At 50.7% G+C, this 17,902-nt stretch overlaps 1 protein-coding gene across 5 annotated transcripts; it reads left to right on the plus strand.

Annotated features, from left to right (window-relative positions):
- Window positions 1–716: 716 nt before the first annotated feature.
- Window positions 717–16,006, plus strand: LOC310685760 (uncharacterized protein). 5 transcript variants are annotated; one of them, XM_083458638.1, is made up of 5 exons: window positions 717–1,017; window positions 7,847–7,920; window positions 12,001–12,074; window positions 12,895–12,932; window positions 15,680–16,006. In XM_083458638.1, exons 1-5 carry the CDS (start codon window positions 985–987, stop codon window positions 15,779–15,781), a joined length of 321 nt encoding a protein of 106 aa, XP_083314764.1. In that variant the 5' UTR covers window positions 717–984; the 3' UTR covers window positions 15,782–16,006. The 5 variants fall into 5 exon arrangements, 1 of the variants encoding a protein (XP_083314764.1); XR_014515535.1 differs by lacking the exons at window positions 717–1,017; window positions 12,895–12,932; window positions 15,680–16,006 and adding exons at window positions 2,227–2,676; window positions 2,922–2,995 and having other exon boundaries at window positions 12,001–12,766; XR_014515536.1 differs by lacking the exons at window positions 717–1,017; window positions 7,847–7,920; window positions 12,895–12,932; window positions 15,680–16,006 and adding exons at window positions 2,229–2,676; window positions 2,922–2,995 and having other exon boundaries at window positions 12,001–12,766.
- The last annotated feature ends 1,896 nt before the right edge of the window (window positions 16,007–17,902 follow it).

Raw genomic sequence — 17,902 nt, forward strand, 5'->3', positions numbered from 1 at the left:
CAAGAGCTGCACACAACCTCTGTGCGCTCTTGCGGGCTTTTCCACAGGAGGGAGAAGGGACTGACTGGCCGCATCAGCCCCTTCTCCCACCTACCCGAAAAGCCAGGAGAAGCCGCGATCTCTTTAAAGGGGTTGCGCGGCATCCGTGAGATTTTGCGAGAGGTGAGGGAATCCCCCCACTCCCCAGGAAAGCCAGAAGAAGCCGTGCAGCCCTTTTAAAGTGCGCGCGGCTTCTGCCGGTTTTGCGGGAGGTGGGGGAATTCCCCCACTTCCCAGAAAAGCCAGGAGAAGCCGCGATCTCTTTAAAGCGGTTGTGCGGCTTCTGCGGGCTTTTGGGAGAGGTGAGGGAATCCCCCCACCTCCCAGTAAAGCCAGGAAAGCCCTGCGCAGCGTCTCCCGGAAGCGGGAGGCTGCACGGGGCTAAAGGGGAAGCCAAAACAGCGAGCGGGATCCATCCCGCCCCCTGCCTTGGCTTCTTCCATACCTGCGCGCAACCCCTCCGGCAAGGAGAGGCTGCACGGGGCTGGCTATGGATTCTTCAGCCCTGCGCAGCGTCTCCTGGCAAGGAGAGGCTGCACCCCCCTTAAAACTGGGTGTGCCCTATGGTCCAGTGCGCCCTATGGTGCGAAAAATACGGTACTTCAGAGTCTAGGGTGTGGAAACCAATTGGGAAATGACTCGAATTCATCTGGGAGAAATATCCAGCTCAATGTATTATTTTCCTGGGATGGTTCCGGATTTACAGAAGCCATCCCAGTTTCTCATTTGATACCAGAATGTCCTGCTTCTTCAGAGAAATTTGGGAGGGAATGTTGATACGTCCCTATTATTATCGGAGAAATGTTGGAGGAAGTGGAGGGAGGCTTCTCCTGGGATTTTCTTCTGGCCGGACCTCACCGGAACTCAGTTCGGGACCCTCTCAGAGAACGAGGGAGGTGTTCATGGCGAGTTCCGGCATCTTTTGTCCTAGAAGAATAGCACTGGATGTCTCTGTTTTCATCAGAGAAAAGTTGGAGGGTAAGTGAATGCAACCAAACACTGGTGAGGGCTCATCATTGAGCTTACCTGGTGGTAGTGAAAGCTGCATTGAAGGCATGCTTTGCTGCCGCCATTGCATCCCCATTGATTTTCTACTTCCATTTCAATCAGCGTTTAGGCCCAGTGTTGGCAAAGAAATTGCTTTCATCACCTTTCCTAACAACTCCCTGCATTCTTAAGAAACCACCATTCCCAGTATTCTTTCGGGGAAGCCATGACAGTTGAAAGCAGTCTGAGCAATGACCTTGATCCTTGATACTGGCCATTTTCATTTTGTGTTTGTGTGTGTTTGGATCCAGGTAGCTGGGATTAAAGTAATGTGGTCTTCTTCAACCTGGTGCCCTCCAGATGTTGTCAGACAACAAATCCCAGCAGCCAATATGCCCAAAGCTCTGGGGTAATAATGGCAGCCCACTGAATCAGGCCAGTGGCCCATCTATTCCAACTTCCTGTTTTTACAGTGGCCAAGCACATGCCCTAATGGGAAGCCCACAAGGAGGATCCCAGCACAATAGCTCTCCCCCCTCCTATGGTCTTCAGAAGCACTGTGGCCTCCAACTATGGAGGAACAACATAGTCATTGTGGGTAGTAGCCCTCCATAGCCTCCTCCTCCATGACGTTTTCTGATCCCTTTTCAAAGCCATCCAAGTTGTTGGCCATCACTGCCTCCTGAGGGAGAGAGTTTCACTGTTTACCATTGCACTGCCCAAAGAAGAACGTTCTTTTCTCTCTCTCGTGTATCTTCCAAAATTCAGCTTTAGGTGTCACGAAAATGGGAGAAAGACTTTTCTCTGTGCACTTTCTCCATGCTGTGCATCATTTTGCAAAGGTCTGTCATGTTGCCTCTTCCTCGCTTTTTCTTGCAACTAAAACGCTGCAACCTTCCCATCCCTTTGTTCATTCTGCTTGGCTTAACATCTGGAGAGCAGCAGGATGAAGAAGTTGACAGCAGGGATCTGTTAAGACAAGGGCTTGTCCCCCACTCCCCTAAAAAGCTCTGTTCCTCATTCCTCACCATTACTGAGCATCCTTGTAGTGGACGGGCAGGAGGTTTTATTTATTGTAAAAGGGCATTTAAACCACAATCTCCTTGCTGCTTGTTCCCTCCCTTTCATACACCCCTGCCCCAATTGTTGGTTTCCGAGCCTGTGGCTCAGTCTCCCTTCAAGGGGTGACAAGGGCCTGGGAGACAGAGCAGTCCTGGAGCCCAAAGTCCATAGGCCAGTCCTTGGCCAGACTCTGGCTTCACAGAGGGATGTGGAATCCTGTGGAATTCTCTTGTTTCCCTGGCAACCAGATGCCTGCTTTGAACTGATTCTGAGATCAGTTGGCAGCACAGACTCCTTCAGGGTACTGTCTTTGGTTCACCTGAAAGCCAGCAGGGAGGATTTCTGCCTCCCCTCAGAGGCGGACCTTGGTCTTTCCTGTTTCAGCGGCACCCTGTGCAAGGCCAACATTCAACAGTGTCCCTCCATCTCTCACCCTCCATTGTGCTCAATTGCCTACGATGCCCTGTGGCATCCCCTAGGCTCAGCATTTGGTGTGGAGGAACTGGGCACACTGCCCAAAATCTGCCTCAGCTCCCCAGTTGCTCAATGTGGGGCTGTTTCAGTGGATTCCACAGAAGGTAAAGTCAGGTAAAGTCAGTTTAGCAGTATCCTTCTTAAATTGTGGTACCAAGAATTGAACTGCCCTCCCAGGTAGACCTGGGAAGGTAGAACCGAATACTTAAAACACACAAGCATGCAGAAACAAAAACAACACACACACACACACACACACACACACACACACACACGTTAGCTCATTTTCCAGACCCTGCTGAGATTGGCACTTTTGCCCTTTTCCTGACATTCCCCTCCTTTGTACCCTCTTTGTGCAGAACTGCCTCTCACCTGTGGTTCCTGGGCATCCTGACTGTTCTCTTCCACCAGTGCATGTTCAAGAAGAAACACAGTAAGTCCACTTCCTTTGCTCAACCATAGTCCACCCAGACTAGAGTCCACCCATTGACTATAATGCCCTGTGGCATCCCCGAGGCTCAGCACCCAGTGTGGAGGAACTGGGCACACTGCCCAAAATCTGCCTCAGCTCCCCAGTTGCACAATGTGGGGCTGTTTCGGTTGAGCACTTCCACTTCCTTTGCTCAACCAGAGACCACCCAGACTAGATCCCTGTTCTGTAGCTGGAACAGGCTGCTGCTTCCACATGGGTGGGTTGGGAGCAGGAGGCGGAATTCCCTCCCAAACCCCCAGAGGGACAATTGGAGCAGAGCACCACAATAACCCTTGGCAGTTGGGTCAAGCCATAGGTGGCTCAGCTAGACCTGTGGCCTGCTGTCCCAAGAGTGCACAAGCAGCATGACAGGAGCCTCAGTACAGCTCTTCCCAGGTACAGGCCTGGTCCAGAGACATCTGCTGCCTTTGGTGTGTTTATGTGAGGGAGAATGGAAGAGCTTGGACTGAAGCACAAGGAGGGTTCTTAAAGGACAACCCACAGAAAGGGATTCCCTCCTCTGTGGATAGCCTGCTTGCTCCTAAGGTCATCAGCTGCAGCAGAAACATCCTTTGGCTCCTGCCAGCACTAACTGCCTCCCATGCCACTTTTACATACCGTATTTTTCGCACCATAGGACGCACTTTTTCCCTCCTAAAAAGCAAGGGAAAAGGTGTGTGAGTCCTATGGAGCGAATGCAGGGGGGAGGCAGGCGGGAAAGCCCCCAAGAGCCGCACACAAGCTCTGTGCGCTCTTGCGGGCTTTTCCACAGGAGGGAGAAGGGACTGACTGGCCGCATCAGTCCCTTCTCCCACCTACCAGAAAAGCCAGGAGAAGCCGCGATCTCTTTAAAGGGGTTGCGCGGCTTCTGCGGGCTTTTGGGAGAGGTGAGGGAATCCCCCCACCTCCCAGGAAAGCCAGGAAAGCCCTGCGCAGCGTCTCCCGGAAGCGGGAGGCTGCACGGGGCTAAAGGGGAAGCCAAAACAGCGAGCGGGATCCATCCCGCCCCCTGCCTTGGCTTGATCCATAGCTGTGCACAACCCCTCCGGCAAGGAGAGGCTGCACGGGGCTATGGATTCTTTAGCCCTGCGCAGCATCTCCTGGCAAGGAGAGGCTGCACGGGGCTAAAAGGGAAGCCAAAACAGCGAGCGGGATCCATCCCGCCCCCTGCCGTGGCTTGCTCCATAGCTGCGTGCAACCCCTCCAGCAGGGAGAGGTTGTACGCAGCCTGTACCCTGCTCTTTGGGGCTGGGGGGGAGATTTTTTTCCCTGATTTCCCCCCCTAAAAACTGGGTGCGCCCTATGGTTCAGTGCGCCCTATGGTGCGAAAAATACGGTACTTCAGAGTCTAGGGTGTGGAAACCAATTGGGAAATGACTTGAATTCATCTGGGAGAAATATCCAGCTCAATGTATTATTTTCCTGGGATGGTTCCGGATGGTTTACAGAAGCCATCCCAGTTTCTCATTTGATACCAGAATGTCCTGCTTCTTCATAGAAATTTGGGAGGGAATGTTGATACGTCCCTATTATTATCGGAGAAATGTTGGAGGGAGTGGAGGTAGGCTTCTCCTGGGATTTTCTTCTGGCCGGACCTCACCGGAACTCAGTTCGGGACCCTCTCAGAGAACGAGGGAGGTGTTCATGGTGAGTTCCGGAATCTTTTTCCTAGAAGAATAGCACTGGATGTCTCTGTTTTCATCAGAAAAAAGTTGGAGGGTAAGTGAATGCAACCAAACACTGGTGAGGGCTCATCATTGAGCTTACCTGGTGGTAGTGAAAGCTGCATTGAAGGCATGCTTTGCTGCCGCCATTGCATCCCCATTGATTTTCTAGTTCCATTTCAATCAGCGTTTGGGCCCATTGTTGGCAAAGAAACTGCTTTCATCACCTTTCCTAACAACTCCCTGCATTCTTAAGAAACCACCATTCCCAGTATTCTTTGGGGGAAGCCATGACAGTTGAAAGCAGTCTGAGCAATGACCTTGATCCTTGATACTGGCCATTTTCATTTTGTGTTTGTGTTTGTTTGGATCCAGGTAGCTGGGATTAAAGTAATGTGGTCTTCTTCAAACTGGTGCCCTCCAGATGTTGTCAGACAACAAATCCCAGCAGCCAGTATGCCCAAAGCTCTGGGGCAATAATGGCAGCCCACTGAATCAGGCCAGTGGACCATCCAATCCAACTTCCTGTTTTTACAATGGCCAAGCACATGCCCTAATGGGAAGGCCACAAGCAGGATCCCAGCACAATAGCTCTCCCCCCTCCTATGGTCTTCAAAAGCATTGTGGCCTCCAACTATGGAGGAACAACAAGTCCACTTCCTTTGCTGAACCAGAGTCCACCCAGACCAGACCCCGGTTCTGTAGCCGGAACAGGCTGCTGCTTCCACATGGGTGGGTTGGGAGCAGGAGGCGGGATTCCCTCCCAACCCCCCCAGAGGGACAATTGGAGCAGAGCACCACAATAACCCTTGGCAGTTGGGTCAAGCCATAGGTGGCTCAGCTAGACCTGTGGCCTGTTGTCCCAGGAGCTCACAAGCAGCATGACAGGAGCCTCAGTACAGCTCTTCCCAGGTACAGGCCTGGTCCAGAGACATCTGCTGCCTTTGGTGTGTTTGTGTGAGGGAGAATGGAGGAGCTTGGACTGAAGCACAAGGAGGGGTCTTAAAGGAGGGTTCTCTGTGGATGACCTGCTTCCTCCTAAGGTCATCAGCTGCAGCAGAAACATCCTTTGGCTCCTGCCAGCACTAACTGCCTCCCATGCCACATTTACATACTTCAGAGTATAGGGTGCGGAAACCAATTGAGAAATGACTTGAATGCCTCTGGGAGAAATATCCACCTCAAGGCATACGCTATTTTCCTGGGATGGTTACGGATTTACAGAAGCTGTATCGGTTTCTCATTTGATACCAGAATGTCCTGCTTATTCAGAGAAATTTGGGAGGGAATATTGATAGGGCCCTATTATCATCGGAGAAATGATGGAGGGAGGGGAGGGAGGCTTCTCCTGGGACTTTTATCTGGCCGGACCTCACCGGAACTCAGTTCCAGACCCTCTCAGAGGATGGGGGAGGTGTTCATGGTGAGTTCTGGCATCTTTTTTCCTACAGGAATAGCACTGGATGTCTCTGTTTAACAACAGGGTTTAACAACTCCCTGCATTCTAAACAAACCACCATTCCCAGTATTCTTTGGGGGAAGCCATGACAGTTGAAAGCAGTCTGAGCAATGACCTTGATCCTTGATACAGGCCATTTTCATTTTGTGTTTGCGTGTGTTTGGATCCATATAGGTGGGATTAAAGTAATCCTGTCTTCTTCAACCTGGTGCCCTCCAGATGTTGTCAGACAACAAATCCCAGCAGCCAGTATGCCCAAATCTCTGGGGTAATAATGGCAGCCCACTGAATCAGGCCAGTGGCCCATCTAATCCAACTTCCAGTTTTTACAGTGGCCAAGCACATGCCCTAATGGGAAGCCCACAAGGAGGATCCCAGCACAATAGCTCTCCCCCCTCCCATGGTCTTCAGAAGCATTGTGGCCTCCAACTATGGAGGAACAACATAGTCATTGTGGTTAGTAGCCCTCCATAGCCTCCTCCTCCATGAAGTTTTCTGATCCCTTTTCAAAGCCATCCAAGTTGTTGGCCATCACTGCCTCCTGAGGGAGAGAGTTTCACTGTTTACCATTGCACTGCCCAAAGAAGAACGTTCTTTTCTCTCTCGTGTATCTCCCAAAATTCAGTTTTGGTGTCACGAAAATGGGAGAAAGACTTTTCTCTGTGCACTTTCTCCATGTTGTGCATCATTTTGCAAAGGTCTGTCATGTTGCCTCTTCCTCGCTTTTTCTTGCAACTAAAGCGCTGCAACCTTCCCATCCCTTTGTTCATCCTGCTTGGCTAAACATCTGGAGAGCAGCAGGATGAAGAAGTTGACAGCAGGGATCTGTTAAGACAAGGGCTTGTCCCCCACTCCCCTAAAAAGCTCAGTTCCTCATTCCTCACCATTACTGAGCATCCTTGTAGTGGACGGGCAGGAGGTTTTATTTATTGTAAAAGGGCATTTAAACCACGATCTCCTTGCTGCTTGTTCCCATGTCCCTCCCTTTCATACTCCCCTGCCCCAATTGTTGGTTTCCGAGCCTGTGGCTCAGTCTCCCTTCAAGGGGTGACAAGGGCCTGGGAGACAGAGCAGTCCTGGAGCCCAGAGTCCATAGGCTAGTTCTTGGCCAGGCTCTGGCTCCACAGCGGGATGTGGAATCCTGTGGAATTCTGTTTCCCTGGCAACCAGATGCCTGCTTTGAACTGATTCTGAGATCAGTTGGCTCCTTCAGTTAACTGTCTTTGGTTCACCTGAAAGCCAGCAGGGAGGACTTCTGCCTCGCCTCACAGGCAGACCTTGGTCTTTCCCATTTCAGCGGCACCCTGTGCAAGGCCAACATTCAATAGTGTCCCCCATCTCTCGCCCTCCATTGTGCTCAATTCACTACGACGCCCTGCAGCATCCCCTAGGCTCAGCGCTCGGTGTGGAGGAACTGGGCACACTGCCCAAAATCCACCTCGGCTACCCAGTTGTAAAATGTGGGGCTGTTTTGGTGGGTTCTACAGATGGTAAAACCAGGTAAATTCAGTTCATCAGTATCCTTAAATTGTGGTACCAAGAATTGAACTGCCCTCCCAGGTAGACCTGAGAAGGCAGAACCCAATACTTAAAACACACACGCGCGTTAGCTCATTTTCCAGACTCTGCTGGGATTGGCACTTTTGCCCTTTTCCTGACATTCCCCTCCTTTCTCCCCTATTTGTGCAGAACTGCCTCTCACCTGCTGTTCCTGGGCGTCCTGACTGTTCTCTTCTATCAGTGCATTTTCATGAAGAATCACAGTAAGTCCACTTCCTTTGCTCAACCAGAGTCCACACAGACCAGGTCCCTGTTTTGTAGCTGGAACAGGCTGCTGCTTCCACATGGGTGTGTTGGAAGCAGGAGGCGAGATTCCCTCCCAAGCCCCCCAGAGGGACAATTGGAGCAGAACACCACAAGAGCCCTTGGCAGTTGGGTCAAGCCCAAGGTGGCTCAGTTAGACCTGTGGTCTGTTCTCCCAGGAGCTCACAAGCAGCATGACAGAAGTCCCAGTACAGCGCCGCCCAGGAAGAGGTCTTTTTCAAAGGCATTTGCTGCCTTTCGTTTGTGTGGGTGGGGGTAGGATGAAGGCACTTGGACTGAAGCACAAGGAGGGTTCTTAAAGGACAGCCCACAGAAAGGGATTCCCTCCTCTGTGGATGACCTGCTTGCTCCTGGGGTCATCAGCTGCAGCAGAAACATCCTTTGGCTCCTGCCAGCACTAACTGCCTCCCATGCTCAGGCATCTCACACAAATATGCCACCTTTACATACTTCAGAGTCTAGGGTGCAGAAACCAATTGGGAGGTGACTTAAATGCATACACTATTTTCCTGGGATGGTTCCAGATTTACAAAAGCTGTTCCGGTTTCTCATTTGATACTGGAATATCCTGCTTCTTCAGAGAAATTCTGGAGGGAATATTGATAGGTCCCTATTATAATTGGAGAGATGTTGGAGGGAATGGAGTGAGGCTTCCCCTGGGGCTTTTTTTCTGGCCGGAACTCACCGGAACTCATTTCTGGACCCTTTGCGAGAATGAGGGAGGTTTCATGCTGCATCCCAGCACCTCTTTTTTCTAGAAGAATACCACTGGATGTCTCTTTTTTCATCAGAGAAGGTAAGTGGAAGGTAAGTGAATGCAACCAAACACTGGTGAGGGCTCATCATTGAGCTGACCTGGTGGTAGTGAAGGCTGCATTGAAGGCATGCTTTGCTGCCTCCATTGAGTCCCCACAGCTGTCTTACAATAGCCCAAACCCCGTGTTTAAGCAAAATTGACCGGAATCATAAGACCTGGTATGACCCATCATAGGGCTTAATTGGTAGAACTTTCCAGATAATGAGCACTTGCCTCTCCCATCACCCGACTTTCATTAGTCTTAACCTTGAAGGCCTAAGAAGGGACACCTGTGCTCAGCTTCAGTATTCAAGAATCCCAGCAGTTTCTTATACAGGCTTAACAAATCAGGCCCCAAAGATCTATTTCCCCACACTGTGGGAGGCCAAACTTTGGCGTCTCCAAATGGATCTTCTCAGTTACGCACCTTCTCAATTTTGCGCCCCCTCAACTTGGCACCCTGTGCAGGGGATCTGCCCAACACCACCCTAAATCTGGTGCTGAGAAGGGGTGCACTTTGCTGTCCCCCCACCAGTAAGCCAAACATCTTAGGTCAAAGTGTTTAGTACGCCAACTCCTTTCATTGGTTTTGTGCTGGTCCCGTGGGTTACCCGAGAGGCAAGGTCCAAGTCTGGTCCATGGTCAAAGGTGCAACAAGGAGGCAGTCCGTAGAAGGTGAAGCTGGGTGCAGGGCAGGGAGTCAGGTGAAGTCAGGGACAGGCATGCAAGCAGGGAGCCAGGGCGGGTCAGGAGCTCAGGCAGGAAAGCAGGGCAGGGTTCAGGCAGGAACTAGCAACCAACAATGTTGCTTATGCAACTTAGGACTGGGGCTGGCCAGCTTTTATCTGCCCCGAGCCATAGGGTGGCCCCGATCCTCTGGTGACTCGCCTCTCCTGGCCTGGAGGCAAGCACTCCTCCTGCGGGAACTTAGTTCCCTCTGCCTCTCTGCCCTGAGCCTCTGCAGCTCATGAGAGGCTGGAGGGTTACTGGACCCAGAGGCAACCTCCTCTTCCCCTGACGGGGCTGGGAGAGGAGCACCTGCAGGCAATGGGTCCTCCATCACCTCAGGAGCCAGAGCAGACTCAGCTGGTGCCTGCACCTGAGGATCCAGCACAGGTGAGGACCCTTCAGGCTCATGCCCCAGCCTCATGCTTCTGGAGGCAGGGAATCCTGTGCAGGCTGGGATTCCACAGGTTCAGCATCCGAGTCTGAATCCCAGGCCATCACAGTTTTTCAGGGCAAGGAACAGAAAGGGGAGTGAGCGTGTTCTGGCTGTTCTCAAAGCGAGGGAATACCACTGCCTCTCTGTGGTGTGTAGCCAGGGTAGCTGACCTAACGCATTCAGATGCCCATTTCCCAATGTGGGAAAGCCTGTGAGGAGTTTCCTCTGCTGTCTAAGGAGACGCTTCTGCCCTGAGGAAGAATTTCCGCCATCTGAGAGATTAGTATTATGGAGAGGAAGTGGCGTGGGCAGTCAGGTGGGCTGGGCAGCGTCAGGGGCCAAGGCTGGTGGAATTTCCTGGTCCCTCCCCCAAGCAAGGTTTGGGTGAAAACAACAACAGGGTTTAACAACTCCCTGCATTCTAAACAAACCACCATTCCCAGTATTCTTTGGGGGAAGCCATGACAGTTGAAAGCAGTCTGAGCAATGACCTTGATCCTTGATACTGGCCATTTTCATTTTGTGTTTGTGTGTGTTTGGATCCAGGTAGCTGGGATTAAAGTAATCTGGTCTTCTTCAACCTGGTGCCCTCCAGATGTTGTCAGACAACAAATCCCAGCAGCCAGTATGCCCAAAGCTCTGGGGTAATAATGGCAGCCCACTGAATCAGGCCAGTGGCCCATCTAATCCAACTTCCAGTTTTTACAGTGGACAAGCACATGCCCTAATGGGAAGGCCACAAGCAGGATCCCAGCACAATAGCTCTCCCCCCTCCTATGGTCTTCAGAAGCATTGTGGTCTCCAACTATGGAGGAACAACATAGTCATTGTGGGTAGTAGCCCTCCATAGCCTCCTCCTCCATGAACCTTTCGGATCCCTTTTCAAAGCTATCCAAGTTGTTGGCCATCACTGCCTCCTGAGGGAGAGAGTTTCACTGTTTACCATTGCACTGCCCAAAGAAGAACGTTCTTTTCTCTCTCGTGTATCTTCCAAAATTTAGTTTTGGTGTCACGAAAATGGGAGAAAGACTTTTCTCTGTGCACTTTCTCCATGCTGTGCATCATTTTGCAAAGGTCTGTCATGTTGCCTCTTCCTCGCTTTTTCTTGCAACTAAAACGCTGCAACCTTCCCTTCCCTTTGTTCATCCTGCTTGGTGTAACATCTGGAGAGCAGCAGGATGAAGAAGTTGACAGCAGGGATCTGTTAAGACAAGGGCTTGTCCCCCACTCCCCTAAAAAGCTCAGTTCCTCATTCCTCACCATTACTGAGCATCCTTGTAGTGGACAGGCAGGAGGTTTTATTTATTGTAAAAGGGCATTTAAACCACGATCTCCTTGCTGCTTGTTCCCATGTCCCTTTCATACTCCCCTGCCCCAATTGTTGGTTTCCGAGCCTGTGGCTCAGTCTCCCTTCAAGGGGTGACAAGGGCCTGGGAGACAGAGCAGTCCTGGAGCCCAGAGTCCATTGGCCAGTCCTTGGCCAGGCTCTGGCTCCACAGCGGGATGTGGAATCCTGTGGAATTCTGTTTCCCTGGCAACCAGATGCCTGCTTTCAACTGATTCTGAGATCAGTTGGCTCCTTCAGTTAACTGTCTTTGGTTCACCTGAAAGCCAGCAGGGAGGACTTCTGCCTCCCCTCACAGGCAGACCTTGGTCTTTCCCATTTCAGCGGCACCCTGTGCAAGGCCAACATTCAATAGTGTCCCCCATCTCTCGCCCTCCATTGTGCTCAATTGACTACGACGGCCTGCAGCATCCCCTAGGCTCAGCGCTCGGTGTGGAGGAACTGGGCACACTGCCCAAAATCCACCTCGGCTACCCGGTTGTAGAATGTGGGGCTGTTTTCGTGGGTTCTACAGATGGTAAAACCAGGTAAATTCATTTCGTCAGTATCCTTAAATTGTGGTACCAAGAATTGAACTGCCCTCCCAGGTAGACCTGAGAAGGCAGAACCCAGTACTTAAAACACATGCGCGCATTAGCACATTTTCCAGACCCTGCTGAGATTGGCACTTTTGCCCTTTTCCTGACATTCCCCTCCTTTCTGCCCTCTTTGTGCAGAACTGCCTCTCACCTGCCGTTCCTGGGCGTCCTGACTGTTCTCTTCTATCAGTGCATTTTCAAGAAGAATCACAGTAAGTCCACTTCCTTTGCTCAACCAGAGTCCACACAGACCAGGTCCCTGTTTTGTAGCTGGAACAGGCTGCTGCTTCCACATGGGTGGGTTGGAAGCAGGAGGCGAGATTCCCTCCCAAGCCCCCCAGAGGGACAATTGGAGCAGAACACCACAAGAGCCCTTGGCAGTTGGGTCAAGCCCAAGGTGGCTCAGTTAGACCTGTGGTCTGTTCTCCCAGGAGCTCACAAGCAGCATGACAGAAGTCCCAGTACAGCGCCCCCGAGGAAGAGGTCTTTTTCAAAGGCATTTGCTGCCTTTGGTTTGTGTGGGTGGGGGGGAGGATGAAAGGACTTGGACTGAAGCACAAGGAGGGTTCTTAAAGGACAGCCCACAGAAAGGGATTCCCTCCTCTGTGGATGACCTGCTTGCTCCTGGGGTCATCAGCTGCAGCAGAAACATCCTTTGGCTCCTGCCAGCACTAACTGCCTCCCATGCTCAGGCATCTCACACAAATATGCCACCTTTACATACTTCAGAGTCTAGGGTGCAGAAACCAATTGGGAGGTGACTTAAATGCATACACTATTTTCCTGGGATGGTTCCAGATTTATAAAAGCTGTTCCGGTTTCTCATTTGATACTGGAATATCCTGCTTCTTCAGAGAAATTCTGGAGGGAATGTTGATAGGTCCCTATTATCATTGGAGAGATGTTGGAGGGAATGGAGGGAGGCTTCCCCTGGGGCTTTTTTTCTGGCCGGAACTCACTGGAACTCATTTCCGGACCCTTTCCGAGAATGAGGGAGGTTTCATGCTGCATCCCAGCACCTCTTTTTTCTAGAAGAATACCACTGGATGTCTCTTTTTTCATCAGAGAAGGTAAGTGGAAGGTAAGTGAATGCAACCAAACACTGGTGAGGGCTCATCATTGAGCTGACCTGGTGGTAGTGAAGGCTGCATTGAAGGCATGCTTTGCTGCCTCCATTAAGTCCCCACAGCTGTCTTACAATAGCCCAAACCCCGAGTTTAAGCAAAATTGACTGGAATCATAAGACCTGGTATGACCCATCATAGGGCTTAATTGGTAGAACTTTCCAGATAATGAGCACTTGCCTCTCCCATCACCCGACTTTCATTAGTCTTAACCTTGAAGGCCTAAGAAGGGACACCTGTGCTCAGCTTCAGTATTCAAGAATCCCAGCAGTTTCTTATACAGGCTTAACAAATCAGGCCCCAAAGATCTATTTCCCCACACTGTGGGAGGCCAAACTTTGGCGTCTCCAAATGGATCTTCTCAGTTACGCACCTTCTCAATTTTGCGCCCCCTCAACTTGGCACCCTGTGCAGGGGATCTGCCCAACACCACCCTAAATCTGGTGCTGAGAAGGGGTGCACTTTGCTGTCCCCCCACCAGTAAGCCAAACATCTTAGGTCAAAGTGTTTAGTACGCCAACTCCTTTCATTGGTTTTGTGCTGGTCCCGTGGGTTACCCGAGAGGCAAGGTCCAAGTCTGGTCCATGGTCAAAGGTGCAACAAGGAGGCAGTCTGTAGAAGGTGAAGCTGGGTGCAGGGCAGGGAGTCAGGTGAAGTCAGGGACAGGCATGCAAGCAGGGAGCCAGGGTGGGTCAGGAGCTCAGGCAGGAAAGCAGGACAGGGATCAGGCAGGAACTAGCAACCAACAATGTTGCTTATGCAACTTAGGACTGGGGCTGGCCAGCTTTTATCTGCCCCGAGCCATAGGGTGGCCCTGATCCTCTGGTGACTCGCCTCTCCTGGCCTGGAGGCAAGCACTCCTCCTGCGGGGAACTTAGTTCTCTCCGCCTCTCTGCCCTGAGCCTCTGCAGCTAATGAGAGGCTGGAGGGTTACCGGACCCAGAGGCAACCTCCTCTTCCCCTGACGGGGCTGAGAGTGGAGCACCTGCAGGCAATGGGTCCTCCATCACCTCAGGAGCCAGAGCAGACTCAGCTGGTGCGTGCACCTGAGGATCCAGCACAGGTGAGGACCCTTCAGGCTCATGCCCCAGCCTCATGCTTCTGGAGGCAGGGAATCCTGTGCAGGCTGGGATTCCACAGGTTCAGCATCCGAGTCTGAATCCCAGGCCATCACAGTTTTTCAGGGCAAGGAACAGAAAGGGGAGTGAGCGTGTTCTGGCTGTTCTCAAAGCGAGGGAATACCACTGCCTCTCTGTGGTGTGTAGCCAGGGTAGCTGACCTAACGCATTCAGATGGCCATTTCCCAATGTGGGAAAGCCTGTGAGGAGTTTCCTCTGCTGTCTAAGGAGACGCTTCTGCCCTGAGGAAGAATTTCCGCCATCTGAGAGATTAGTATTCCGGAGAGGAAGTGGCGTGGGCAGTCAGGTGGGCTGGGCAGCGTCAGGGGCCAAGGCTGGTGGAATTTCCTGGTCCCTCCCCCAAGCAAGGTTTGGGTGAGGCAGAGCCACTGTCTCATGGCAAAATGGGATGGGGCCTGGGACACACGCAGACTCCCCTGCTAGGCTGCCCACTGCCTGCCCAGCGGCGCTGCCTGGCTGCCAGGAGGGCCAAGGGGCGGGAGTACAGCTGGGAGCAGCTGCCACCCAGTGCACCCTCTTTCCTGCCCTGCCTGGGCTACAGTCAGGGAGCGCTGGCTGGACAGGGCACCCGTCGGAGGGTATCGGCAGCTGATTTTGCACCCCCCCACACACACCTGTGCCCCTGTGCGCACCACCCCCTAGCTACTGCCCTGCTCCCCATATGAACAGACCTGGACCCAGCAATCATCAACTGAGGCATGAGCCTCTTCCACAAAAGGACTGGAGGGTAGCAACATGTCCGTGGGCCTTTTTTATGGTAGCTGCACAATTGTGGGTGCTCTCCCCATGGCTCCAATGGGAGCTTACAGAAGAGACAGAGACAATGACGACTTCAAAAAAGACTGGGAATCTTTTATGCTATACTATATGTGAAGGAAGGACGCGGGTGGCACTGTGGGTTAAACCACAGAGCCTAGGACTTGCTGATCAGAAGGTCGGCGGTTCGAATCCCCGTGACGGGGTGAGCTCCCGTTGCTTGGTCCCTGCTCCTGCCAACCTAGCAGTTCAAAAGCACGTCAAAGTGCAAGTAGATAAATAGGTACCGCTCCGGCGGGAAGGTAAATGGCATTTCTGTGTGCTGCTCTGGTTTGCCAGAAGCGGCTTAGTCATGCTGGCCACATGACCCAGAAGCTGTATGCCAGCTCCCTCGGCCAATAAAGTGAGATGAGTGCCGCAACCCCAGTTGGCCATGACTGGACCTAATGGTCAGGGGTCCCCTTACCTTTATATGTGAAGAAATATTGTAAAGAAACAGACTCACTAGCAGGATTTGAGCAATCACAACTTAAAAAAATAAAGAAGATAAAGAATAAGGTTTTAAAATATTTAATAAGGACAAGGACTTTTAATGCAATGACATAAAATGTTAAAAAGAAGGTGATTAGATTAAAGACTATAGAGTTAGGATAAAGATTGTAAGCAGCAGTATTGTATTTATCAAAAACCAGAAAGGGGATGTTGAGGGAAGTCGGGGTGGGGGTGGATGGGGGAATGGGGATCTCAGAATTTGTTTGTGTATGATTTATGTTGAATACAAAATTTATAAATCCACAGGAATCAGATGTGGTACTACAGAAACCTGTTAAAAGGACAAGAAACTACAAGAAGGAAACACCTGTCGAGAAAGACTTGTGGTTTCAGTTGTCTCTCTACTAATGTACAGAGAACAGGAAACAAGTGAAGCAAATCCTACTCTAAATACAGGATGGCAAATATGATCTAACAGACATTACTGAAACCTGGTGGAATGAGACTCATGACTGGAATGTAGAAATTGAGGGGTAAGACCTGTACAGAAGCAATAGACCAAGCAGGAAGAGAGGAGGAGTTGCACTATATGTAAAGGATGTGTATACTTGTGAAGAAATCCATGACCTGAAGCCTGGAAGGTGTATTGAGAGTATATGGATGAAAACTGGAGGAGAGAAAACAGTGACTTTCCTGTGGATGTCTGCAAGAGACCACCAAGCCAAACTGGAGGCGTGGGTGATGCCTTCCTACAGCAGATCACCAAAGATTCTAAAAGGAGATACAGTGGTACCTTGGGTTACAGATGCTTCAGGCTACAGACACTTCAGGTTACAGACTCCACTAACCCAGAAATAGTACCTCGGGTTTAGAACTTTACTTCAGGATGAGAACAGAAATCGTGCGGCGGTGGTGCGGCGGCAGCGGGAGGCCCCATTAGCTGAAGAATGGTTTCAGGTTAAGAATGAACCTCTGGAACGAATTAAGTTCTTACCCCGAGGTACCACTGTATACAGTATAGTAGCCATGGGAGACTTCAACTAGAGCCTCACTGACAATTTCATTTCCCAGAAGCTGAAAGCAGCAGCAGCAAGGGAATCGTCTCTCTTGGACCTGGTCCTCACCAACACAGAGGAACTGATTGATGAGTTGGAAGCACCAAGAGACCTGGGAGGAAGCGATTGTGTGCTCCTGGGTTTCAAGGGAAAGCAGAGTGTAGTTGGGCATGCCCTCTAGACTTCAAGAAGGCTGATTTCAAAAAGTTTAAGGAACTACAGGGTGAGATTACGCAGTCAGAAATATTCAAAAAAGGGGAGTTTAAGATGGATGGGCATTCTCTAATGGCACAAATTTTGCTGGCACAAAGGCAGACTTTTCCAACAGGAAAGAAAGGTGGGAGGCTATAAAAAAAAATCAACAATAACCCAGGTGTGACTGCATAAGGAACTAACAGAAGAACTGAGATGTTAGAAGGGCACGTCTGAGAAATGGAAAAAAGAGGAAAGCCATCAGTTTCAGAGAGATTTGCAGACGGGCCAAAGCTCTGAATGAGGTCTGGCAAGCAAGACAGGCTAAAAAAAAAAAGAGTGGGTTTATTGTTCCATATTTGAAGCAAGAGGAAGAACAAGCAAGCAGTAGGTCTCCCATCTGGAGAAGATGGAGAAATGCTATTGGGGGACAGAGAAAAGGCAGAACTGCTCAAACCTACTTTGACTTCAACCAAAAAGAAAGCAGAAAGCAGAAAGCAGAGTGTCATCAGATATACACTGGACTTTAAGAAGGCTGATTTCAAAAAGCTGAAGGAACTATTGGATGAGATTTAATGGTCAGAAATACTCGAAGAGAAGGGTGTCCAAGGTGGATGGAAGTCTCTTAAAGGTAAAATGTTGAAGGCACAAATGCAGGCAATTGCAGGCAGAATGAAAAGTGGAAGGCCTCCAGAGAAACCCATGTGGCTGCATAGGGAAGGAGAAGAAGAAGTTTGGATTTGATATCCCACTTTATCACTGCCCTAAGGAGTCTCAAAGCGGCTAACATTCTCATTTCCCTTCCCCACAACAAACACTCTGTGAGGTGAGTGGGGCTGAGAGACTTCAGAGAAGTGTGACTAGCCCAAGGTCACCCAGCAGCTGCATGTGGAGGAGCGGAGACGCGAACCCGGTTCACCAGATTACGAGTCCACTGCTCTTAACCACTACACCACTAAACCACACTGTAAGAAGGTTACAGATGAGCTGAGATGTAAGAAGGGCATAAATGAGAAATGGAAGAAAGGGGAAATCGTGAAGGAAGAGGATACACAAGTAGCAACAGTTGCAGGGTGAAGGTCAGGCGTTCCAAAGCTCAGAGAGAGTTCATACTTGCAAGAAATGAAAAAAATAAAGCTTTCTTTGCCTATGTTCAAAGTAAGAGGAAGAACAAACAAGTAGAAGCTCATCTGCATGGAGAAGATGGAAAAAGCTGTTGGGTGACAGAAAGAAGACAGAACTATTCAACACCTACTTTGCCTCTGTCTTCACCCAAAAGGGA

This window comes from Podarcis liolepis (assembly GCF_965112155.1).
Source record: "Podarcis liolepis genome assembly, chromosome: 1".
NCBI classification, from domain to species: domain Eukaryota; kingdom Metazoa; phylum Chordata; class Lepidosauria; order Squamata; family Lacertidae; genus Podarcis; species Podarcis liolepis.